The sequence below is a fragment of the Calonectris borealis genome, chromosome 8 (assembly GCF_964195595.1).
Source record: "Calonectris borealis chromosome 8, bCalBor7.hap1.2, whole genome shotgun sequence".
Lineage (NCBI taxonomy): Eukaryota > Metazoa > Chordata > Aves > Procellariiformes > Procellariidae > Calonectris > Calonectris borealis.
In genome coordinates, this window is record NC_134319.1 from 3,471,787 (window position 1) to 3,499,482 (window position 27,696).

The 27,696-nt window shown below is 37.9% G+C and overlaps 1 protein-coding gene across 5 annotated transcripts in view; it reads right to left on the bottom strand.

The window, feature by feature from the left end:
• Nucleotides 1–7,926: 7,926 nt before the first annotated feature.
• ATG4C (autophagy related 4C cysteine peptidase) overlaps nucleotides 7,927–27,696 on the bottom strand; it is a 28,663-nt gene continuing 8,893 nt past the window's right edge. For 2 of the 5 annotated variants that reach the window (XM_075155614.1, XM_075155613.1), the window contains exons 5-11: nucleotides 26,788–27,118; nucleotides 24,801–24,871; nucleotides 23,210–23,346; nucleotides 19,488–19,566; nucleotides 18,755–18,831; nucleotides 14,313–14,432; nucleotides 7,927–10,383 (exon numbers count right to left, since the gene is read on the bottom strand). In XM_075155614.1, coding sequence (XP_075011715.1) covers nucleotides 10,213–10,383; nucleotides 14,313–14,432; nucleotides 18,755–18,831; nucleotides 19,488–19,566; nucleotides 23,210–23,346; nucleotides 24,801–24,871; nucleotides 26,788–27,118 — 986 coding nt within the window. In that variant the 3' untranslated portion in view covers nucleotides 7,927–10,212. Of the gene's footprint in view, nucleotides 10,384–14,312; nucleotides 14,433–14,689; nucleotides 14,772–18,754; nucleotides 18,832–19,487; nucleotides 19,567–23,209; nucleotides 23,347–24,800; nucleotides 24,872–26,787; nucleotides 27,119–27,696 lie in introns of those variants that run through there. The other 3 variants (XM_075155616.1, XM_075155615.1, XM_075155617.1) reach the window with 2 other exon arrangements.

The window sequence follows — 27,696 nt, forward strand, 5'->3', positions numbered from 1 at the left end:
GTAACACATCTCAAAAGCTCTGAAAACATAGGCGAAAGGGCTGCTTGTATTTATGGGGTCAGCCAATAGACCCTGAGTGAGTGGCATGGGGTTCAGTACACCTGATACAGTAGGTGAAAGAGCTGGATTGATCGTCCCAGAATTGATTAGATCGATATTACGTTAGGCTACTTTCTCCCTGGTGTTTATGATGACTGTCTGAAGGCAGGGTAAGAAAGCACTTGGAGGTTTGGACATTGCTGCTCTGTAATCCATGGAGCTCTCTAGCCCAGGTCCCGGTTTCAAAGCAATTGGAAGACATTGTAAGAAGCTTCTTTCTAGTTCAAGGGCAACTCATGGGCCACTGAAAAACAGCAAACCAGTTTTGGATAAAGGAGAATCTCCTCTATGCTGTGTAAGACTGGAACCTCCAATACCGCATATTCATTGTTAAGGAGTCATGACGGTAGCCACACCAGAGCGGTGTGCAGCAGGGCTGTGAAGTCCTCAAGCAACTTCTCGCTTTTGCAGCTTTACAGCCTACCTTAAATGTATTTCAGAATAGTTTGCTTAAAATTAAGCACAGAAAGACAATACATTCATCACATCCCCTTTACAAGGCTGTTCAAGGAACTAGGCTTGTGTGTGTCGTAGGGTTTTATAGCAACGGTCTTTCTATAGGTCCCCATGCTTTCAGCAAATAACAGAGAAGCCTCAGATGCAGACTAGGTTCTGTTTATTTTATGAATGCATACAGTCAGCGTATCTGCACTTTGTCAGCTTATGGTGCTGTTCGTTTAGCTGCTTTGTACCTATACACACACACATATATAAAATGTATATGAAAAGTATATTAATATAATTCTATCTCAACAGATTTAATTCTTAAATGCTACATATACTTGTTTAATCTCTCATTTTAGAAGTAGGAAAGGTTAGATTATAACATCAGGTTAGCTCTCTTTGAAGCAGGTAATAATTAAGTTGATTCACTGTTGCAATTACTGTCAAATCCCCCTTAATTACCACGGATTTTATAGCAGCTTCATTATATGTCTGCTGTAATGCATTGTGGCCCAAAGGAGAAGTGTTGCAGGAAATTCTGCATAGCATGTATAATTCTAACCTGCAGTTAAAGCTTCTAGTGAAAGCCTCTGCACTAAATTTATCTTTTTTTGACATTTTTCCCCCTATTATTTAAAGCAGTTGAACTGGAGTAACACCACTAAAATATACACCTAACTTCATAAGTGAAAATTGATCTCTTCACAGGTATTAGGAATAAAAATGGAGAAATGATAAAATTAGCAGTGAATTATTCTTGGGAAACTGCTCAGCAAAAATGAAGAACACTTCTGGTCTGGTGTCATGGGGGGGAGAAAACTTCTGCCCCATCCTGCAAATCACATACCCCTAAACAACGTTTCCTCACTTGAGTAGTCCCACTGAATACAATTTTTAAGGCAGTAAGGATTTGCCGGATCAGTCTGCTATACATCAATATTTTCATCCATTGTTCATTTTACATTTTATAAACTGGATTATACAAATATAAGGCACATGCACAACCAATAGCTTTGATGGTTTTTATTTCACCTGCTTATTGAATATGCTGTTACAGTATATTATAAAAATATTTGATGAAAATAGCCACTTGGACAATAGTAACACCTATTTTATCATCAATTTCGCACGAATTTTTAAAGCAACTCTTCTTTAGAACTGAGCTTCCAACTAACTTTTGTAACAACGTAGCCTCGTGAAACTGCTGCTGTATGGCTCATGTGTCACTGCTTGTTTCCATTGGAAAAATCTTTACAAATCAGGGTCTGTAAATTGAGCCTGCAACAGTTCAAAACAGATAACTGAATAATGTGTCCCATGGATTCTCTTGTAACGAAGGAATTTACTCCACAGAATATATTAGATGCAGAAAGGGCTTCAGTGTCAGTGACACTATTGGCAGCTGTGTTAACAGTTAAGGAGCTGGCTTTGTACAGCAGTACAGTTATTAAATTTCTCCAGAGACCATGACTCATTAATCAAATATTCATACATCTCTGTAAATACACACTGAACAGAGAATACCCTCAGAGTTGAGCATCCCAGCACAAGTGCTCTTTCATGTAACACTGACAAAATCCTGAGAACATGCGGTCATGTTTTGCATTTCTAATGCTGTATGTACTCTTTAGTACCCCAACTCCTAAAAACAGAACACAAATGATCTTACTGATCGCAAGTGTTACACAGTCACAATTAAAATTGCTTCACTATTGCTTCATACCGTCTTTTTAAAAGTGAAGACAGTGAATCAATTCTTCTGTTCTTTGTTTACCATCAGACAAGTAACTTTTTCCCATACGGATGGAGAAACCCAAGGCCATGCTCCTATTAATACAAGAATTTGTATTAGCATGAAAACAACAAACCACTAGTTGAACTATGAAGGCCAAAGAACTTCATATATTTGCAAAGACATGAGCTTGTTGTATTTAACAAATACTGTATTTTGTGTTTCCACACTGCCATAAAATGGCATGTCTTCTCACCTGCTCCAGGGGAGGCACAAACACATCTGAACTGAAGTTTTGACCTTGGTCAGGTTGAGATCACAGTTCAGAGCTGAAGCATCTCTCTGTAATCAGCTGAAGCTCTTCTCTATAAGCCTTTGAAAAAACTCAGTTTTCTGTTTGAACTCCCCATCCTAATGCATTCATATCTAGGACTTTGGTTTTGACTGTTGCAAGTTCTGATTTATACTTCTGATTCAGGCTCTCAGTGGGTTGAAGTAGTCATATGCCTTTATATAGTGTTATTTGTAAATGGGGATTATATTCCTGAATGTAGATTTTTAAAATTCTGTACTGTTGTGCTCTGCTGAACTCAAGGGAACAAGGGAATGGAAGGGAACGACCTGAGTCTTCAAGTCCAACCCCCTGAAAGTGTGGCCAGCACAAAATCCCAAATGATCTTAATAAGAAAAGGGGGATTTACAGGAAATCCTGGAAAGAGGTGAGTCTCAGATTATATTCCTTTATGGTTTTTAGAGGCTGGGACATAGAATTTACCCCTGGAACCAGTCCCTAACTGCAGATTTTGAAGGGAAATTTGTAAACTTGCATACCATCCCTATATTCTGTAAGTAAATTGCAAATGGCCCAGTTTAAGGATTGAACTCTGATCAGAAAATACTTCATTTTTTAGTTCCCTTTCTAATAAATATACATACTCTACCTTAAGCACCTCCACAGTTCCTACCATATTAATTTCAGTACATTTTAATTTCCTTTAAGAAGGCTTGACATTTACATTTTAAAAAGAAAATCCTCTCCTATATTTAATTAGGGCACTGATTGAGACAGGATGGCAATAACCTCCCGCACTACTTCCGTGTAAGACATAACCCACGCCACCTTGCTCCACGAGTCAGCACACATCAAAACAGCAGTTGTGGGTGTCTGTGCCATGCAGAAAACAGCACGAGGCTGCAATTACCATCCCCCTTGCCTCTTGTCCACCTAAGAACAGGGCCCCACTCCTGGGCATTCTACAAGTGATCCCACTACCCTGCATGACCTTATGCACTGACCCAGCTAGCTGCTGGATGTGGATAAATACCTAAAACATTAACTTTAACAATGTTCCCTTGGGGCACAGGGATTCACTGGCAGGATCAGAGTGTAGGAAAGGAGGGGATGGAAAATAAGCATAAAGTGTGAATGCTGAGCTGAAAGCCCACAAAGCCCTGGTTTTAACACGTGCCTACGCACCCACTAGAGCTAGGCGAAAACAGCAAACATTTATTTGCGCATCTTCTTGCATAAATAAAACCCTGCTGATTTGCTTTGATGGCATTTACGACCACATTTATTCATAAACATTAGAGTGAGCAAGTTTTTATTTGCAGGAGCGTTCACAGAAAACAAAAGCGTCGTGAATTCTGGTGTGAATAAATACCAGAGAGCTCTCACACGAGAAGAGCTTCTGCAGTCATTAAGTAAAGCTCTTTTTACTATTCACACCGTGGATTCAAACAATTACAGCTGCCCGTGAACTGCTTACAAACAGGGAAGGGAACTGTTTATAAAGTTCAGTTCATCCAATTAGGCAACAGAAACCATCTCAAGAAGATACCCAATCATAGAGTCAAACGATGACTACTCAGGGCTCAATTCTGACTCCCTCAAATGCCTTTTTATATCTTTTTGGAAGTGCAAATAATTTACCAGCATTTTAAGATCCCTTTACATAATGTTGGCATGGCCTAACCGAGACGGTGGGAGGCTGTAACACCTTTGTGCTGCCAGAAAGCAGCTATAGGCTAACAGAGGCTCCAGCTGTAAGGATCGCATAAGGAGTGTTAGGCTGAACTACTGCTGTGTGTTATACCTGACTGTGCTCCACAGCCTTCTGCGCAGGGCTAGGGAAATGCGCTCCATGCAGTGGGAAGAAGAAATGCATCCAAGCTCCCATAGTAATCAACTGCAGGGTGGTAAAGGACCATAAAGTAATCTGGCATGTTCTGTCCCCTTGGAGGCTCCTGGTAGCACAAGAAGAGCTGGTACTCCAGCCTCCCCAAAAAGCCGTATCACCTTGGATGAGATTGTTGCATAAATAGAAAGCGGGGCAGGCTGGATTTCAAATATGCTGTTTGTATTCATTTGTGGCATTATTGACCTTTCATAACGCACCAACGGTTGCTTTTCATTCCATCATTCCAGTTAAGAGATTGTCAATAACTCTGGAAATAAATCAGGTCTCCAGAGTGAGTCCATTTTCTTATTGTAATTAATGGCAAACAGGAGATCCCTTCCCTGCCTCCCCAAATACCCTGTTGTGTCCTTCTGGCTGCATTGTGCATAACTGAAGTGCTTGCCTGCTTCCCATTACCGATGCTTCTTGGTTTGGAGGAGTAGGTAAAAGGAAAAAAAAACCCACAAAAGACTTTCCTTACAATAAAATTTTGCAGGGCAAGGTCAAAAGATCGGGGCCTGTTATCGTCTCCCTAGCCCAGCCGAGCAGTGGCAGACTCTGCCCGGGGCCACCGCACAGCCAGGCAGCACTCAGGGGAGGAGAGGGATTCCTTCTTTCACATCCACACTCCCTATTTTCCAACTGCATTTTCATGCTGATTGCAGATAAATGAACCTGATGTTTAAGTGCCAGTTAACGTACATAGAGCAACCGCTTGTTTGCTGTTACTGCTTTAACTAAGGCGCATGTCACCATGCTAAACATCAATCAGGTGTATTTACCAAAAAGTGCAAGGTTGCGTAAACTCCTCCAGTCAACTCGCCATGAACAGACCGGACTCACACGGTCTTGTGTTGCACAGGAATCAGGGAAGAGAGGGTTTTGTTCAGAACATGAAGCCAGTGTTGGCTTGGAAAATCAGGCGAGGGGATGCGTGGCGTCACCTCACCACCAGTTGCCACCGCACCTGTAAGGAAATACAGCAGCTGCCTTTACGTAGTTCTTACAGTTACCTGCTCACGTTCTTGTCCTTTAGGGGTGTCTCATTAATACTGTGGGAAAAATGTAACTGCCAAGGGAGATGTGCTTGGGGGACTCCTACCTAGCTGTTCTCACAGGAGCGGAGCTGCTTGGAGACCTTCAGTAACAAATTAGGGCGGCCTCAGTTTTACAGCTCTGCTGAAGCACGAGGGACTGACAGGAGGGAAAACAAGTCTTTAAAGAAAGGAATCACGAACAAGCAGTTCTGCTGGTAGCCACAGATGGGCACTAACTTAGTAATGCTCTTGAGTATCTTTCTGTTTCTAGGCCTTCTGGAAGTTGGCCTACAATTCTCCAGGCTCTGTTTCTCTCTGAGGTCAGTTGTCTCTACCAACATTAGTGAATAACCCCCGCTCCTAAACGGCCACTTTAGAAATTTCCATTTCATGAGTGATTACAGGGCAAAACCAGCCTTCCAGCCTCATCTTTACCAAGAGCCATCCCCAAGGGTCTGCTGGCTTGTTCCCCATGGAGTTAAACTAGTGCACCGGGCTTCTCCACCTGTCTCCAGCCCAGTCTAAGACTTCGGGTTGGAAAGTGGTCAGAAATCAGCCGCTGCCTTTTGTGATTACCTGCAGGGAAGGCGGGTGCTGGCCAAAGGCGTTTTTAAAGGTTGTGAGTTTGGCTTGAGATGCCAGTGGCCACAGACCCAGTGGAAAAGGGATGTGGTGGCTGGTGGGTTTTTCCCATGGAAAAATATTTTCCCAGTATCTTTGCTAGAAGGGGAAGGCAGAGTCCCAGCTAATCATTTAGAGTCCTGAGGTTGTGTCAAGTTAATATTAGATATTATAAACACACAAAGAAATGTTCCTTCTAAGGAAAAAGGAAATGGCAGAAAAGAAAAAAAAGGAAAGGTTATTAGGCGATTAAAAGCTCAGACTTTGAAAAGAACTACTATTTGCCACCTTCTGTGGTACGTGCAGTCTGGTTCCGTCAAGCAAACGAGTAATCAGCCAGTGATTTGTGGAAGTCCTTTAAGAAAATAGGCCACTGCTGGGTGTGTGAGTAACTAATGCTCATTTGGTTTGTGTTTGAAGGCAGCAGCAGCAACAGTGATGACACAAATTAATTGCACGGTTTTCAGGAGATAATGCAGACGAGGTAAAGAGAATTACTATGCGATTAACATAGTTTCCAATTAAAGTCCCCTGTAGTTACCGAAAAACATTAATTTCTAGTAACTTGGTAATTTAACTTGTGTCACCACTGTACACGAGTGCACCAGAGCAACGTATGGGCTTGTCTATGCCTTGTATGGGAAACATGAAAAAAAATCTGAAAATAGCCATTAACAACTATTTGTGGCAGGCTTCAAATAAAACACCACTCTGGTAAACTAAAGGATTTGCTAACAGATTGAAGGACCAAAAAACAGCTGCTGAAGTTGCTGACCAAAAAAACTGCTGCACTGAAGTCTTTCTTGCCGTTAAGTCAAAAAGAGGGGGAAAAAAATCCACTATTTAAATAAACTCAGCAAAGGTGTTTCAACCATTACGTTTCTTTATCAACAAGTTGCAAAAAGACTGATACAAACGAAACTATTTTGCCCTTCCAGAGAAGTTTGCTGTTGGGATGGCGGAACTACATTTTAATTTTTACACTTATACTCTTATATGTCCATTTGACCATTTCTATTACAAGAATACCAAACCAAAGGTCTTTTGAATAGCAGCTGGAGACACAGCTAGCTTAGGTGGGTACATGCACGTGGGATTTTCTAAGGTACCTGAACTTCAGCCAGTGGAGTTCAGGAAGAAGGAAAATTCATCCTTTAGTTCCTGCCTCTGATAAAGCTACCTGTGCTTGTAAGTGTGCAGCAGACCAACAGGTAAGAAGGCCTGGACGTGGAAAACTTGCAGAATTCTCAGGCCAGAGCACTTTTGTTTTAGTCTGATGACAAAATGTAATCACCAAGTAGTGTCATTACCGTTTTTATCATGCACATTTCCAGAAACATTCTTCTGCTTTCACCCTGCCCATTTCAAAATGTAAGTGTACGTGGTGACCAGTATGGGAAAAGTCGTTCCTTTGACATCGTCCTGATTGCCAGGCTTGTTCCCAGTAACAATACAAAGGCTGAAGTCTGCAGTAGGGTGGGATGGATAAAGTCTTTCAAAAGAGATGTGGGTCTTTCTCTACGTGACTTGAGACATATATCAATGTTGTACAGTAACTTTCATTAAAAAAAAAAATAGAAATACCACATAATTGGGAAAAAAGTCCACTCTACAGATATAATTTTCTTAGTTTCATATAACTCAGCACCCCTTTCAACTTCATTACAAATATTGCAGACTCCTGTGCATGAAAGCCTCTGAAGCTTATTACATTTTATTATTATTACTACAACAACAGAAGCTGTAAATGGAAAAGACATTATTGATTCAACTAATCCGCTGAATGCAGATTGTTCTTTACCATGCATTTGTTAGCCTTTGGGCCAGTCTGGTTTTTAACAGCCTTACACGGTAAGACTTTCAATATTCTGGGTGAGAATATTACACCCTGCAGGAAGCTTTTCCTTGAGCATATTCCCCTTTCCCAAAGACGTCTGTCCTTTTACCGTTCCCTCTAGCTCCTTCCCCCTCACCAATGCACATACACTATGTATTTGTAAACTGCAGTGCTTCCCTCTCTCCCTAACCTCACTCCTCAGCTATAGAGTAAGAAAGCCACATAGCTACAAGTTACTGTTCCTTAAATCCATCCCTGCAGGCTCCTGATCATTTTTCTTCTTCTGTGCACTTCAATTAGTTAATGCCTTCCTTGTGGAAAGGTAAGCAGAAAGGAGAGCATCCGTGAATCAGATTATACTGATTATATCCCCCTGCTCTGTGACAGAAGCTTTTAATGATGCAGCATAGGATTGCATTTTTTTTTTGAAATGTGAAAACAGTACAACTTCATGTCTAATTTTCTGTCCACTGTTACCCAAAGGAACCACTCAACGGTTTTGCATTATCTTTGCTAAAGCTACATTAACTTGTGCTTCACTAAACAGGAATCTTCTATTTTCTAGCTCTCACTGACATTCACAATTCTCCTCATTTTGACATCTAAATTCCATAAATATGTTGTTTACTCCCTCTTCTGGGCTATTAATGAAAAATATTAAGTAAGATCAAGCCAAATATCCTCACATACATGCAGCATCTAAAAGTAATATTATGCCAATTATTAGTAGGATTCAACAGTGCAGAGGTTACTAATTTAGACAAATGATGTGTGGGGGTTTTTTCCTGAAAACAAGTGAACACAATCTCATTTTGGCTTTTGGAGTATTAACTCAATTAACATGTGCACACTCCAGCCCTGATACACACACATACTTGATCTAGTTCTGCCTGAAATCTATCTATTAGTCACTTCTTTCTCATAAAAGGAAAAAAGGTGCTTTAATGAATACACATGATGCTTATTATTTGGATCGGCAACATTTGTGCCTTCTGTGCCTGAACAGCACTTAGAATAGGTTAACATTTGGTTTACAACACAACAATAAAATTTGCCTTTATTGCAAATAAACAGAGTATTCATACCTTACAATATTGTTTTAGGTACAGGATTATATTCACTCTTGGAGGATCTAATATTAATATAAAAGGCACATGCATTTAATGTTTTCACACCTTTTTTATTTTCCAAGCAGTGTTAATACATATCTTAAATATTGCATTTACTTTGTTAAAACATGAAACTATTTATGTACATTTGTTTGCAATCTGAGAACACACACCATCAAGTAATCATTTGTACAGCAATAACATGTATCAAAAAAAAAAAAAAAAATCACAGAATTTTTAACATCCGCTCCCCCATTTGCTTTGATTTAAAAGCTGCGCTAATAGGAGAGAAGCCTCAACGTTATAGTAGTTGAAACAGGAAACAAACACTGCTCTCTTCTAATAATTGTCTTTAACTGCTTTGATTGGTTGCAGTTAATATTAATAGTATAACCTTTAAAAATTGTGGGGAAAGGTAATACTTTATCTTCACTCCTCATATTAAGGCTCCAAAGCAAGCTTAATGAGAAACCATTATAAAATCATACTGCTAAATAGTATCTTAACTCACAATTCAGCCTATATAATTATATCAGTATTGCAACTGACAATTACTACTGATATATCAAACTTACCTTTCTTACACTGTGCTGCTCAGGATGTGTGTCACGATTACAGCATTAACTATTATTTGGGCTTACGTAGCAAGACAGATTAGAGTTCTACCCTTACCACATGAATACAGAACTCAAATTTTGCTTACAAACAGAAATAACATGGTCTCAAAACCTACGGATATGCATCCATGGCAAACCCCACACGTATCTGGCAGCCTCTGCTCAGGATTTGTCCTGGACTGACGTGACATGAGGGTCACAAGCTAGGCTTTAGGGACTGGCCAAGCTTTTTAAGAGGGCAAGACCAGGACGTAGGCACATTTCAGCATACCTGGCTCTAAACAATGCCTTCTATCTTCACTAGCACAACGTGACATTAAACTCATCCAACTAGTAGTGAACAAAAATAATTAGTAAGTACATTTATAAGTGACATTTTAAAGACTATTAACATATAAAACATTACCATCTTTATGAAAATAGACCAATTTCAGCACAAGCTTGCCTTTTTGGGGGAAGAGGACACGTACATTTTTTATTTTTTAAAAGGCAAGTGTTCTCCTGGACAGCTGCCAATAATCTTGTGTAAAATGTCCTTAAAGCAAGACAAACTCCTCTGTACTAAATCTTTTTAATCTTTTCTTTTCATCCTCAGAGAAAAGGTCATTTTCTTCATGGAGTGGACTGGAAGCAAAGTCATAGTCTCTAGAATGCCCCTTTACAAAAGTAAACAAGGGATATTTCTCCTTAGATGAAGATTTCAGCATCTACAATGTAAAATACATACCAGATAAAACATTAATTGGAAATGAAGAAACACAGTAAGTAGTGATATTTATCTGATGATGACTGCAAAGTAAAAAATGCATTTTTTATTTTTATTATCATCATATTAAAACAAAAGCATTGCACAATCTAAACATCCCCTTCTCCCGTTAAAACAAACATTTACTTCCATTTCTTCCTCAGGTAGTTGCTAATTTTATGCCTGCATCTTGTTCCATACAGATCACCTCTACATGCTGTTTGTTTCAGTGCAGCTGGAGCTCTTGTAGGAAGATAAAAAACCTCTACAAATAGTTAATGGCCATAATGCTCTCCTCAAGCACAGGTATGAATTCTGCAGCAACTAAGTATCTCAGGGAGATATTTTTATTGTAGAATCAGCAGGTATAATAATCAATGTTTTTATTAAAAGTTTAAACACATACACACCTATGTAAATAAGCCAACCAAGAGCACATGGCTAAAAACAGACTGACAACGGTAACAGGCTGTGGTAACTACGGTGCCAAAAATCTACATTTATAAATAAGAAAACTGAGCATGTAGAAAGCGGGTGATGGGGAATGATAAATACTAAAACAGATCAGCAAAATAACTTTAACAGCAGATAAAAATCTGCCAAATACTGAAAGACATTTCAGCCTTTCAGGCTGATTTGGGCACTTAATCACCAATTTTTTTTTTAAATTATTTTTCAATTTTTTTTTTAATTTTTTTTTTAAAAATGTCTTACCTGCTTTGAAAAAACAGTACAGTGATGCAGTGACATGCAGAACTACATTAGCCTAAAGGTATACACTGAGTGGAACTAAAACACTAAACATAATTTCATGAGAACAATTAATCTAAAACAGTAAAAAAACCTAAATAGATCTTTAAACAGTAGGAACTATTTAAAAAAGACAGTCAGGGGCTGAGGGCGGTGTTTAAAAAAAAAAAATCACAGTAACAGTAAAATCCTTGATTTTTACTATGGTCTGAAATTTTCCACTTTATTCTTGTCTATTTTAACTGCATTTGGCTATTGTAATGTGAAACCTGGGTAAAAGAGCAAGGAGATATAGGAGAGACGCACACAGTAGTAAGCAAAAGCAAGAGAGTAACAAATGAGCATTAGAAAGAAAAAAGTTTGTAAGACGTACAAATGCTTTGTTTTTTGAGAAGACTAGATAATTGGATGCAAACCCTTCCATCTCTAGGGGTTGAATACAAGCTGGCTTAGTAGGAACAGAAATTCATAGCCACATGAAAGCTGTCTGCTGGTCTGTGAAGCGGACGGGAGAACTTAGGCCAGCTCCTAATTGCAAGTTTGTAACAGAAAACTCATCCGAATACTGCATCTCAGGGAATACATGGTGACCAAACAACCATCGCACCTGTAAAGATGGTCCCTCCAAATCAGGACAGAAATACACCTGCAGTTCCACTGCCGTTGTCTGTGTTCAACTTGCCCTGAAACTTCCTTCTCTACAAGTACGTGTAACACCTCTCTCTATGTGCTAAGGGAGGTGATGAAACACTGAATACAGAACATGACCTGGACAGACCAGCAAATGCCTAAACAAGACTCCGGTGGAACTTGGTTAAGATTGCTGCAATTATTATCAGGCTCCATCTCACTCAGTGATCACAGATAATTTGAAACTCTAAAGAACTTGCAAGTCCTTTAGATACCCCTGTGATGGTTTCTACAGAGAATTTTATTGACAAACATCAATATTTTTTGGTATTTCAGTGTTAGACTCAGACTGCCACTGTTGTCACTGCAACAATTAATTCTTTGTGCTGAACTGCATCCAAGCTCAACACTCAATCAGATCAGTTCTTCAGACAACTTTTCGTTTCTGCTAAGAACCTGGCCTACAAACAGGCAAATGCAGCTGTAGGCCAAGTGGATTATTTATTTGCTGTCATGGGTTTTGATAGGGAAACAATCCACTGCATTAGCAGAAAGACAAGCCTGGTACCAGGTAAGTAGCAATGTAAAGTAGCAGCAGAGGCTACGGCCAGGAAAAGGCAGAGCCGTCCCAGGTGCTGTGCAGAGGCCAGAGCTTCTTGCTGACCTCTTGGATCTGCCACATGGTGTTGAGGAGCCAGACAGAAACTGCTGTGCCTGCTCGGCGTTTGTGCTGGAAGTGCAAGACAGAAGTAAGACTACAGCTAGTCAGTAGATCCATCCTTCTCAAGTCTGGATGTGTTTCCAGGTCTCCTTAATCTACCAGCTATTTAATTCCAAGTATTATTAAACTACTTAACAATAGCTGCCTAACTAGCAAGTACAGAAGCAAAGGGTAACTTCAATGTGATTTGGATGGAGTTTCACCAATCACTCCATTTGGGCTCTTGACTTCAACGCCCTAATTTCTCTGTCACTGACTATATGGCTCATAAGGTTTATCCTCAAGTAATAAAAGCTAAATCTTTTCTCCCACCTCTTATTGCCCACAAAAGCAGTGAGAATCTGAATTTTTTAGTCTAGCCTACATAGGGCATACTGGGAGTATACTGTCCTTTGTAGTTCAAGAGTTATCGCACTCAAATTGCAAACAAAGGGAAAAATAACGGAAGAGCAGGAAAAAACAAAGGATGCGAAGGAAGGATTGAAAGATCAGAGAATATTTCTCACATTGTATTTGTATCCAAACTTTCCTCTATTTTCAAACTTACTGTGCCTGAAATATATTTATATAAAATAATGTCACTAATATTAAAGAACTTCCATCTAAAATACCAGGATAATAGCCCCAAGACTTAGATCAGCCATGAGTATTTTCACAACATATGTTCAGAAAAAGAAATGTACTTAATCCCAAACTTGAAAGAAAAGAAAGAAGGGAAAAAAACCCCCAGAACTTCCAGTGCAACCGATTTTGTAATTAGATTTTTTTTACCATGTTATTACATTCTTTCTTATACAGGATAGAACAGGAAAACATGGAACAATAGAAACTTCACTATTTAAACTTTCCATATATCTGTTGCTTAGGAACTTCTACTTCTTTAAATCTATTTTCCACCTCTCTGTAAGAATCAAAGAAACAACTTCAGCATCAATCAATATCTACTAAAGATTATAGACAGTATTAAGTTTAAAAATGCTTTTTTGGCTATAAAACTAATACCACTTAACAGCACATTGAAAATGCTGTACAAACATTAATTCTTTGTGCTGTTGTGATAACTGCTGTGGTTAGAATATTAATAGCGCGACCATCTTCTGCTGCCGCTGCATCCTTTCATAGACTATTTTTTAAAATCACAAAACACAGGTTTTGCTACCACAGCTAATACAACATATTAATAATGCTGTATTTCAGACACTCACATACTGTAATAATCAAGGAAGAAAAAAGTCAATTACATTTGGACCTATACGAACCAGTGTTTTTCAAGTGGAAGGACACGATCAGATGACTTTGCTGGGCGAAACCTGCTCCATAGACTTTAAAACAAATCATAAACACGCTGCTTTACACTTAAACGCCACCAGAAAGAGCACTTGTGCTAACAAGACTTAATATACCATTTTGGCTTCACCAAGCACTTCCAGCTGACCCCCCGGGGCCGCCGTGCCAGCACCCCTCCGCGGCAGGCGGCCGTCCCCCCCCGCCCGGCCGGCTGCCGGGAGATTCCCACTTCAAGAGCGCCACCTGGTGGGCGCGCCGGGTCGGCATTCCTCCGCCTGCGCCCTGGGAGACCGCAGCCCGGGTTCTCCCGGGTTCCACGTACCGGTAAAACCGGATGGAATGAAAAACCACCCAGGTTTCTCATGATTACAAAAGCAGCAATAAACATCGAGAAAAGAATGAGGTCTGCTTAGAAGAGCGAAGCCGATTCTCTCCCCTTACTCGTACACAGTACACACATGCTGTTCTGGCTGAGGAATCCATTTGGTAACTTCCACACCTACCTTCGTTATTTCTTCAGAAGCCTTCTCAAAGTCCTGCACAGTTCTACAGTAAAATCCTACTGTGCAGCTCGGATCCATTTTTTTGAACGACATCTTTTTGGGAGAAGGACAGTGGAATGACTGCAAGTTTCAAGATTAAAAAACATGAAATACTCAATTAAGGTTAAGAATGGTCTAGACCAATGAATTTACTTTTTTTTCCCCCCATCAACAGCTTTAACATACAATCCCCTGTATCACTTGAATTAAAACCCAGCACACACTTTCGAAGCCATTTCTTCCACCCCCCCAACCATTCAAGTAATCCCACTCTTCTCCACATGTATAAAACCTCCTGCTGTTTATGCTGTATTCACCAAACTTGCACACATCACCACCTTAGTCTGAAATCCGTCAAAGGTCTGCCGCTCCGAGCAGTACTTTATGAATATTCCCAAGGCAGAGGAGGTGAATGCTCTTCTGCAAATTGAATTTGTAACAGCTTTTGCACTATCTTACAATTACTGCTTTACTACCACCGCCCATTGCCCCCTTCCCTCCCCCAGCCTCTATAAAAGAGACATAATGGAATAAACCAACCTCATGCATTTTCCTTTAGTAAATGAAATTGGTTAAAAAGCCCACAAAAACCACAAAAGCAAAACCATATTACAGTAATCCACAAGTCGGAAAAAACCAAACAACGTGCCCTGCTTTATAAATATTTTTTTTCCTAATGTGGAATCTCTTTTCATGACAGGTGATGCTCTGACAGTGCGGTGAACTGATACTATCAGCAGCCATGCAGTAAGAAAAAACCAAACAAATATACGAAACCCTTCCCCACACTCCTCATTCACAGTTTATGAGAGAAAAGGTAAGTATATGCTATCTACCCTGATTATGTGCTTGTTTATTACAGGAATTGTAGTTTTGGGGAAGCTCATTGTCTAATAACCAAAATTATTTGGTCACCACTAACTGTCTCTCAAAGGCAGTCCTCTTTATTCTGCTTCTAACACGCAGGACTACCCAACCATCCTACCTCTACTAAATCACTAGCAATCCTGCTACAGCTGCTCCATAACAAATGCTAACGCACCGCATCTCCACCACCCTGCAATGGAGGTACCACTGTACTAAAAGTGCAGATTTTGTTTTCCATGAACTTCCCCCTGTGATCAATATTCTCCAGTGACTAGCCTGCGCTATTTCCTTTCACATTTACACGTAAGCTGCACGCAGCTCACAGGTCTTCTGGTCAGCACAGGGCCAGGACAGCTTACTAACACAACAGTAACACCAGGACAGACCAAGGCAGGAGATTCCTTATTACCACTGTGTTTCCTCTATGAAGGATAACTAACAACTGTTACAATCTAATCTGACTATAGCAACAGCAATGCCTGACAGCTAACATCAAGCAATCTGTATTCTAGAAACCCGTTTTATCTTTCTTCTTTTATCTTTTTTTTTTGCCAGTCAGAAAAGTCAACCTACAGAAGACAACAGCGCTTGTTACCTAATCTGAGTGTATCTGTCAGTGTAATAGTGTTACATATTGAAGTATATTGTTCTTTACTTGTGGTTACAAACCTGAGAGGTATTTCTACTAAACCTCTGCTAAAAAAATATAAGCAAAGATGAGAAGTACTATTTCTACAAGATTGATTTCAGTTACTGTTTTTTCTCGTAATTCTGTTCAAATTTTATATGCAGAAATTGTATTTTGAATATTCATTTCTGAGTCATCAAATACATAAATTGAACCCTGCCTCACATTTCAGCAACAACACTGTAACTACAGCTGTGCTGTCCTGTTCAGGGCAGCAGTCTTAATGCTACACAAATCACTGCACAACAAAGAGAAGTGGGTAGGCTTCTCCCCCCCCCACACTCCTCCAAACAAATGGATTCTGGAAGCCAATACGGAGTGGATTGATTTCCAACTTATTCTGGACAATTTGTCAATTTTGAAAATACTCCCCACAGATAAATCTAACAAGCAACTATCCACACTAAGAAAGCAATTTCTGTTTACTTTTGACATTTCTGGACAAAGATATAATACTATTAAATGCACTAAGCATTAAATTGCAATATATTTTCTGTCTGCAGAAAAGCATTAGGATGCGATCAAGCCAAGCTGGCAGCTCGCATACCTTCAAAATACATTTTAAAACCTTATTATCATTTGGAAATTCATATTAACGCCAGTCTGCAGCACAATCTGGAGGATTAGTCATGGGAACAGAAACCAAAAAGATGTGTATTTTTTGTAGCTTTGGCCACTGAGCTACAGGGTGAGCTTAAGGAAGTCACTTCAGCTCTGCTTCTTTGTGCTCTTCCCATCTTATATCTGGTTTACCCAATTAAACTGCAAAATCTTCAGAGGAGGCACTGTATTTTATTACAGTTATTAGCATAAAGGGGCAAGGATCTTGGTTATAATCTCTGGCTATTGCCACAATACAAATAGGTAGAGCTCTGACTTGCCAACTCTTCTTCCAAATATCTCAACGGGGTAAATGTAAAGGCATCTCTAAAAATAATGAAAGTTTTTGTCTAGGATGTTTTATGATACATTTTGCTGCTATGTTCCTTTTTTAAATTTAGAACCTTCTCATTTTCTAGAGAATCTTCTACTTCTACATTATATGTCATGCTAATTAAAGCATCTTGTTAAGCATAAATACTGAAAAATACGTAGTGTTTGCTTTAAGTCAGCCCTAAGATTTGACATTAGCCCTGTGTAAGTCCTTTGATATATATAAGTACTTTTCCTAAATACTATTTGATGGTATTTTGATTAAGCTATTGTGATCAACTTAAATGTATGTTAACAGATCTTTCTTTTCATGGTAACAATAGACAGGACCATTGCAGTTCATTCCACTGTTCTCAGTTTAAGTTAACTCTTAGCTGCTATACAAAACAGAAGCCATGAAGATATGTAACTTCATTACACACCATTTGACTTACACTCTAAGTGTAAACAGTCAATTTAAGATCATCTACTCAATTCCTCAGGTGTGAGTTTAAGAATTGCATAGGACTCACACTATTCACAGGACTTTACTGCAAACCTTTAAGAATTCTATATTAAGTAGCTAGTATTTTAGAGGTGGTAGAGATAAATACATATTCTTCTTCCTTACTTAAATGCAATATGTTGTTTCTGAAGTTGTGTTTCCACATTTAGGAGTACTTAACTTCACAGAACACAGTGGCATGAGGCAGCACTACTAATAACCAACTATTCTAGAGCAGTTGATGCTGTCCTAAGCAGCGAATGCACCCAGAGAGTGTTTCTACACCGAATGAGGAGTCGCTCTGAGGAGGCTGGAAGTTCATGTGGAAGTTGGACACAAGACCAAGAAGGAGAGTTTGCATGGATGGCACCGAGTACTTCTACTGTGAGTACTGTGGCTATTGAACACTTACTTCTGCAACTGATAATGTTCTCCCATGGTACTTGTAAATTGAGTTCTTTAATAACCTCCTTTAGCTCTATCTATTTTGAATGCCAGTTATTTGGCAAGAGGTTAAAGAAAAGGGAAAACGCTATTGTTAAAAAAAAAAAAAACCAAAACCAAAACCAAGCATGACTTTTAACACCTAGGCACAGCCTGAAAAGATGCATTCACTACACCTAGATGCACCCAGAAAGTTGTGGCCTTGAAAGGAGTTGGGGGGGAAAGAATGAACAAACGCAGCACCTACACTTTAGACCTGTCAGTTTCTCCGAAACTACTATTCCATAAAAATAGCTTGATTAAAAATAATAATAAAACTCATTAACAGAAACAGTTTAGAAGACTTGAGTAAAATTCATCTAGTCAACCACAAGCCTCACTGACAAGCCTCAAAAATTTCTGCTTGTATGAAACTAAAAAAGTGACGTGCAAAGTTGTTAGGAGCAAAAGTTACATTTAAAATGATAACCACCTACTCCAGTATAGAAATATTACGAATTCCTGGATAAAAAAGCAGCAGGTAAACCTATAGAAACTCCAGTTCCAAACTAACAACAGGCTCCTACTAGTGAATACTACAGTAATTCTCTTCATGATGTTGATTGCAACTTGAATTAAAATAAAATAAAAATGACCAAAAAGACAAACTAACAAAAATAAATCCAAATAACTCAGGTTTAAGATCTCCAAATATTGCCTATTTTCTTTGGTGGAAAATTACTTAATTGATGTGATCATCTATTTTTGAGGTTTTCTGATCATTAAAAAGAAACAGATGAAGATTAATGAAGTAAAAATTAAAACCTCATACTGAGTTTTTAACCTCTGGTCATTTTTGTTGATTATAGGCCTATAAAGAGGGGCAGAACTTTGATAAATAACATGTAACTGTAAAACCATAAAGATGCAGCTAGCTAGAACATCTCTAAATAATTAGTGTTTGATTCATATGGGAAGAAAACAGTGCCAGGGCTATATCCATACTACCTCAAGAGGGAAATCCTTTATGCTGACATCTACAAAAGATTGGCAGTAATGAGGATCCATGTAAATCAAACTGTCATCTACAAGGACAAAACAGAAGACAAGTAATTCAAAAAACACCTTATTATTACACTGCTTACAATCCAATTTCTATGCAGAACAGCTGAAAAAAAAGCCAGCAAGTAACTGCTTGCCAGGCTGATATTCATTGACTGAAGCATAGGTTTTTGCAGGACAGATTAACTTTTGCATAATCAAATATGCTTGTATAAGCAGAATTTTTATAAAGTGATGAGACTGTCATTTAATTTTTGGTGATAAAATTACTTTTACAAACACACAATTATATTCTGGAGTTTGCATATGAAAAATGTATTGTGCTACTTCACCCTGACAGGAAGAATATATTGCTTGTCATTTAAGCATCAACTAACACCACTAGTAAAAAGTAAATACGTAAATAAGAACTGCCAGATAGTAACAGCAAACACTCCTGAAGTTTGGTGAAACAGATAAATTATGCCTTGTTTATGCAACAATGGAAATTAAATGTACATTTTACAGAATCCAATTACTATATAGGGTAAATGACAAATGACTGGACTTTGGTAGATATGATGAATTAATAAGGTACTCATTTTGCTATTTTAATCATGCTATTTCCCACTGGTTTGCTATTAACTTCCTAACTGTTAAAGAAAAATATTGAAGAGACATAACGTATTAAAACACTAACCTTGAAATCCAGCAAAGTAATATGACTGCTTGGGTTTGCCACCAATAATACCAACACAATACTCAAGGCTTAAAATTCCCTACAACAAGTACATTAAATAATTAGGACAATGTTAAACAGAATAAGTATTAAACTGAATTAACATCTTTGCTCTTTCTTTACTGTTTTTAGGCAAATAGCTTTTTTTTCTTTTTTTTTTTTTTTTTTTAAAGACTGACTTCATGACTTTCTGGGGCTTGACTCAATTTTTACAAGCTTACAACTGACCAATGTGAAAACATACCACCAGATATTCCAGAGAAAGTCCTCCCTTTTCATGAGATGCCCATACACTGATAGAATTGGCAGTATCGCTTTCAGGGAAGAGGCAAAACGTCATGTCATACCAGTTGAGCAGAGGTTGTTTAGTCAAAAGGTATCAAAGTATTTAAATTTGCAGAGTTCATATACATTCAAATTCCGTGGCCCTGAGGGCTCTCTTCTTTTTGCATTCAAGTGTAGAAGTCTGTCTAGAGTATGAACTTCTACATCATAGGGAGAAATGCCAGTTGAAGCAAAAGGAACTACAAGATACAGCTCTAAAACCAGCTCCCAAAATGCAGGAGGAGAAACAGACACAAAACAGACAAGCCCCATAAATCTTACTGGATGTTGACTGTGAGGAAGAATCAGAACCATCAGTATGTTGTAACTTTGAGAAAGAGACATTACAAATACACCTAATGGGATTTAAAGAGGAACATGAGGTGAAATACAGGAATCATTTCAGTCTGGAGGTGTAAAGAAAGAAATATACTCCTCCACCCACGGCAAAGCTAGGAGCACTAAGGACAGAAAGAGTTGGGATATCAGCCGTGGGCTACAGTCACACCAGTGACTGAGTATTTCTGTTCATTCAGGTTGAAAAGAGTTGGGTTCTGTAATCCACATGTCTGTGCTAGCAACAAACCTAGCAGACTCATCATTACATAATAAAATGTTGATTTTATGGATATACCTTCTAGGGCTGGGGAGAAGGATTTACCTGTATACATGCAATTTTGCCAAGGTAAGAACACTGCAGTAGTTTACCTGACTGAAATTCCTCTATCACCCACAAGCTCTGGATGCAGTCACAGATAATGGACACCAAAGAAATCACCCTTGATCATTTCTCTATTAAAAGAAGTACCTAGCAAAGGAATGGAAGAAGGCATGGAGGACTTTCCTCCCTCTCCCTTCAACATATTTCTACTCTTCTCACTTTCATGAGGTTCTATTTCTTACCAGGGCTCATTAGGATTTTTGTGAATATTCAGTCTTGGCTTAACACAGCTCTCCATTAGTTATCCCACCAACTCCAGTGGGAGCTGAATTTTGCCAACATTGAGCACTTCGGAAAGCTGAGCCCAACTGTTCTAATGCAATTGAAGCCCAAGACCATTAAATACTCTGAAAACTGAACAGCCTTTAAATGTCCATAAATCATAGTGGTTTTCTTGTGGCACTAGACAAGTGTTGGGTCCAAAAACCTGCACACTGGCTCAAACTGGAATAGCAATCCAGAAGACTATCAGTTGAGCTGAAGTGAAATCTCCATTAGCTGGCAGATATATCTATATCCTCTCCTCTAAGAGATCAACTAAAAGTATAACCATTACATTATCATTGTATAAGTAGGGAAAATTTCTCTCAACAAAATGATTGATATTTCATGTACTAAGATGACCAAAACTTCCCGAAATAAAATTTTCTCTGCTTAGATAATGATAAAGTAATGTAACATAAAAAAAACTAGTGTACTCCTCACCTGAGGTGCTAAGGAAGTCAACTTCAGTATGGTTTGTACAGGTTAAGAGAAAGTGCTGCTTATTTAAAATTTGAATGAGAAGGCTTTTTTAGAAAATGCTCCTCAACCGCTGAGCATTACAGAACATTTAGGCAGATCAGAGGCAAAGGCTGAAACAGTTAAGGAGGACACATCCTCTGCCAGTGAAACAGAAAGGGAGCAAAGCTATTTAGAGTAATGAATAACCATTTAATCTATGGGAATTTTCTTGTAAAAGTGAATTATAAAAAATTTATCAATTTTCATCTATAAATATAAAATCCTTTGTAAAAATTACCTCTTGTACTACATTCTAAAATCTGCATTTTTAACTTAAATCCAGACCCTAAGAAATTTAGTCACTTCTTGTGAACAGTCAAGACAAGAGATTGGAGTGACTAATACATGCAATTGAAAGCCCTCTTATCACAGTCTCCATTAGAACAGACTGCAAAAGGCAGTACCAGGCTTGGTAAATGAGCAGCAGAAATCACCCCGGTAAAGCCAGTTGTACGAGGCAAGCTTAAATAGCGTGACTGTGCTATGAAACCCAGTGCCACACAAACATATTTTACTCTGGCAAAAAAGTGTTTTTGAGAGCTAAACTGAGAAAGCTTCTGCAGGGTAAAACTAGCCATAGATATCCGTCAATAATAAAAGCCAGTATTAAAGAACCGGAGTCACTTTTCTTTCACTGAGAAAGCCTTATGAAAGTTGCAGAAGCAACTGTTTCTTAGCTTACAAACGAAGGCACCGTGTGTTTTCCTGGACATGACTGATTCAAAGGCTTTTTTGCAGTTAACACTGAAAGTAAAGTAAGGTTGCTGTAGATCATGTCTGCAACCACAGGCTTATCTTAGCTGTGTCAGAATTAATCAAAAAAAAAGAACTAAAACTTTCCAAAACCAACTGTCTGAAAATACAAGGAAAAGAATAAGGAAAGAGAAACAATTTATTAGTTTATCACTTAAATAAAAGGCTTCACTCTGTCTCCCCATGCCACTAAAAACCAAACATGTTTCCTAGAATTTTATAGAGAAGACACAGTCACAAAAAACCAGATGTAACAGGCTCTCAGATTTTGTACATGCTACTAAACTGTGGTATTTTGAAAATTAAAACAGGAATTTAAAGACAGATAAACAGCAGCATGGAAAATGACAAAACAGCAGGGCTAAGAGAACAATCTCTTCCCTAAGAGAAGTATTCTTGTGCTCAAGAGGTAGGATTACAGTACACCTTCAGGTGTTAGCACCGTAAGCTGAACCTCTGCTGAAAAAGAGAGGACAGCATAGACTTTCTCCTCTGCTTTCTCCTTGAGTTTTCCTTTTTTCCAGTTTGTTTTTATTTGTGGTAACTGCTTGCTACTCCTGCATCACTGTCCTTAGAGACATTCATCCTCATGTCCAGATAGTGAAAAAACACTTGAAGTATTGACTACAGATATCAAAAAATTCTAACCCCTCTCTTAAGGGGAAGAAAAAGACAAAAGAAAATGGGAAGAACAGACAAGCAACAACCTTAAACTATTTGACATTTCAGAAAATAAGAAACAGAATAAGGAATTTTGTATATTTATATTTTGAAGTGCTGACTGATACTTAATATAGCACAACTCTAATAGCATATGTAACTAAATTACCATTTGTAATTTCAGCCACTGCATTAATGTCTTTTCAGGTAGCTACTTTAGGAGTAGGACAGTTATCACTGCTTTACCAAGGGACATCATGTGCTCTGCAATTATGTCTGATCTTGTAATAGGGAAATTTAAAATCTGTAAAGTCAAACTTTACAACCTTCAACTGTAAAATCACCACCACACATTTAATAGGTAGAAGATTACCATCATGAAGCCGCTTTTCATATCACTTAGTGCTACTATTTGAGAAATGATTGAACTCTCATTTCATACCTTTACAAACTCTAAGTAGTCCGTGTTTGTTCTCTCTCCACCAAGTCTCACAGGAACTAATATAATTACAGCTTTTGTGTCTGCTTTTCCAGAATCCATGAAAGAACACTGTCTGTCAATAACATCTGAACTGTAGACTGAAAGGAGACACACGGAAATATTCATATTTAAAATGTAACCGCTAGCTTTTACAAAGACACACCTACAACATGTCATCACTTAGTCTGACAAACTAAAACTACAGTCCTTCAAAATATTACTGTCCTCCTGAAATATAACTCTTGAGTGACTGATGAAAAACAGTGTTATGCCTCCTTATTTTCAGCAATATTTTGTAGAATGGTAATGTGCTGCTGCTGAGATAAGACACATTGTCAGGAAAATGCAGAAGGGGTAGGTTAGGAGAAAACCAATAAATATTTATTCACCTGATATAAACTTCTTCTAAAAGGAGTAATTTAAAACTTGAAAGCCAACAACTAACAGACACATCTACATGTTAAAGGAAAAAAAGACAATAATTGATTTTAATAAATACTCAAGTTTACTGTCTAAAGTTAACACAACACAGTCACTGAAAATGAGTGAAAAAACTTAATGTAGTATTATTGGTATTCCCTCCAAACTGAGAGAGGCAAAATATCATCACCAAAAAATTAACAGAATTTTAAAAGTTTTCACTACCACTGTAAATCAGGTGAAACTGGTTTGTAGAGTATGATTAAACAGTATCTCTTTAAAACCAGTTTGATTGATTACCCAGGGATGTCGGTCTCATCTGGCCTATCCCAAGATCGGTTATGACATAACTAAAATTTCTGGCAGCTAAACATGGCTCCTGAAGTAATACATTGTGCTTAGATTTGAAAGACTATAGTCATTAGTGTGAAGTTTCACCACACGTTTAGTTTATCTTGTCATCATTTTCTGCTCCTGAACATCCAGAGCTCTAAAATCCTCTGCCCATTATTGATTATTTAAAATGCCATGTTGGAGCAGAAGAAAGGTTACCACTGACTCTGGTTCACCATCCTGCTCACATCTTTGAACTCCAAGCGAAAATGACTTCTTACTATTCTAAGAGACTGGTGCAGTGTTTTTTTTTTCCACTAGAAAAAATGGGTAAAAGAGAATAAAATGTAACTAACAAATCTAACTGCAGTATTTTTCAGTTGTTTGGTTGGGTTTTTGGGGTTATTGTTAGTAAGATATGGAAGTTCTTACTAGCTTACTGCTAAAACAACATTGAAGCGAGTACAAGACAGATTATTAACTGATTTAAATGCAAAATAAAAAGTTACAACAGGCAGATTATAAGGAAAAGTTATCTTGCTGGATTTGGAACTCCACTATCTTTCACTATAAGATACCAAACAAGCAATGTACGAAGCTTTCAAGTTGTGATGTCTGATTCTCAAAGAGAACAAACATCTGCATACATCAAGAACTCCTTTGCCTACATAATCTCAATTTTGTGGATCCATTTTTGAGTTTATTTTTTTCCTTTAGAGCTCTATTGTTAAGTGCTTACTGAAAGGCATAAAAAGCATCTAAAAACGTTTGCAAAAATCTACATAATCACAACATTTACCTGTACAATCCTGAGCAACATAGACTGTTACTCCTTGTAGCTCAGGGTCTCTTGCTTCTTCAACAGCTTTTCTAAGTACAAACACAAAGCTATTTAACTCATCTCTGATTTTAAAGAAATTAACAGTAAATAAACATAAATTATTTGATTTTTAGAAACAGGTTGATTTTAATGGTTTGTTGTTGGTTTGTTTGATTTTTAATTCAAGACACCTTCCATTCCTGATAAATTCGGATCGGGGGGGTGGGGTTTTTTTGTTTGTTTTAAACACTGGATACCAAGATCCAGTGTATATGGCAACATGTTTTTCCCAAGCAAAGATGACTATGGCTGACTATTTAGAAGAAACAATGAAAACCACAAAAAAAAGCCCAAAGAAATGCATTAACTTACAGTGAAATTCATATTCACTACCTAATTTCTTTCTGTTTATACCAATTTTCTGTCATGTACTGGGATAATGAAGGCTAAATTCGCTGACAAAAGTATTATCTTCAACTCAATAGATCTCTTTACTTGACCTCAGTTCACATAACTAGACACAAACTGGCACCTCATGTCTATGGAAATAAAAGCTAGGCACATAAAAAACTTTCAAAAAGATAATTGCAATATTAGGCTATCCTCAAAAGAGTAAGAGTAATGGAGCTAAAAAGAAAATATACATTGATAGTCTAAAGCATGATCATCAATCATGGACAACATTTGTAAAGAAATTAAACTGCTCAAAATAGAAGATTAGCCTTTGACTTCCATACACGCTTGCATTAAATGGTCACTATCCCTTTATTTCACAATATATTTTGAGGAATCATTTAATACAGTCGTTCTCAAGTTATGAGAGAGCTATACATTGTTAGTACTGCTGTAAGAGAGAAAGGAGGTCTAAGAAAGGAAAACTTTGCAGTGTTGGAAATCACCGGTGGGTTTGCGTTGAATGTAATTCTGGACCAAATCCCCTCCCACTCCCATTAGATAAACAGGCTACTGCAATTGAAAGCAAGCAAAAAAGAATTCTGACAGTTTCTATCATCAGAAAAAATAGAAGAAAACACATAAATAATGCTAACCTCTCACATCACTGTATGCATTTGCATGTATGCACACATATACACCTGATTATTTCAGTACAGGTTCATTTAAGATTAATATACTTTTATACTAAATATCAAATGCTTCTATTCACATATTTATAGATAAACGTATGAACTTTGGCTTCTGCTAAGTTACCAAATTACTTATTAGTACTTCAGTTTATAGGTAAACTGGAATCCACTAACCACAGAAGCATATCAGGCTATTAAAAAAAAAAACCAACAAAAAAAAAACCCAAAAAACCAAATCAGTAATATTAAAAAAATGGCATATAAAGGCACATAGTATGGAGAAATTTAACTTTCGACTTCTTTTTTTTAACCACACTGAATGTCACAGACCCTTTACTTTTACTGTGATATAATTATAATATTAATAGTCCCATACATTTACAGTTTCACAAGAATTTGATGTGTGCAAAGAAATGCTGAAAACATCAATTTTAGCTTTGACATTTCATTACACTATCAGTACATTACAGCCCCCAGGTTACAGTATTAAAAAAAAAAAAAAATCTATAATGTTATGCATGTTCCAAGGTTGAAAGAGTGGTTAGTTTTTAGAACATTTCATTAAATGCAGCTCTACTTAAAAGCCCACGTTTGGGAGAGATACTTGGGACTTCTACTGCCCAAAGTACAGGAAAACAGCAATGTCGTTTTTTTTCTGAAATAAGATTGAACAAAGGCTCAGAGTTTGGTTCCTGCACCTACTGCTATTTCCCTTCCTGCCTCTGAAAAATCTCTAGAATTGCTACTAATATGGACATTTTACAAAGCCAATAATGAACAGTTAGATGCTCAATTAAGCCAAAGTGATCTCATGATGCTTTAAAATGCTTCTCCTGTAATGTGTAAGGCACGGCAACAACAAAGAATAAAGGTATTTTTACCTTAAAATGTGTGCGACGACTGCAGGCCCATACCAATCTCCAGCAATTTTTCCGGACTTCTTTCCATATTCTATTAGCTGATGTAAGCCAAAAGCTGCCAGCGGAGAGTCGCCAAACCAAGAAATTATTTTTCTATGATAAACTTCGTTTCTCATTTCACTGTCATCACAGTTTCTCTTTAATGTTCCCCGATGATGATTTGACAGGATCTTGGGTTCTCTTTCTGCTGTAAGCGATGCTTCGAATGATGCTGTCAGCTTTTTCACTGTATGGGCTGTCCATGATTCAGAATCTGAACTATCAATGTCCAACGCATCTGGCCAGACCCAGGCTGCAGCAAGAAATTAAGATGTGTATTAGGCTTAATATTAACTTGTTGGTATAATTAGCAAAGCACATCCCTTTCTCCCCCATGTTGCTCAAACCAGTAATATGTACTTTACATACCGAGATGCAAATGTCAGTGTTAAAATGTGAACAAGAATTCAAGTAGAGTATGATTTCCTTTTATTTTCTGCTGAATGATAGGTGAAACGAAATACTACCAACAATACATTTGTTAGCAAGTTATGCTACCTGAGATAGCAGGTCAGACTCCATGATCCGAGTCAGTTAAGACATACAAGATATACCTGATTACAAGGCACAGGTTAGAACTACATTACATATTAAAAATATGAAAGTCAGCTATTCAGTACCATCTAAAAAGTTTTATTCAAGTCAAACAAGAAGTTTCAAAAGGTGTTTTTAATTCTTCTGGTTTGCCAGTTATTAAAACAAAAAAAAAGGAAAACTTCAGGAATTATTCATGTAAAAACAAACAATTCTTCCTGGCAAAATGTCAAAGCAGATCAGCAGAAAAATAGTCAAGATTTCTTTACTCACTAGATTTGTGAATTCTTTATCTAG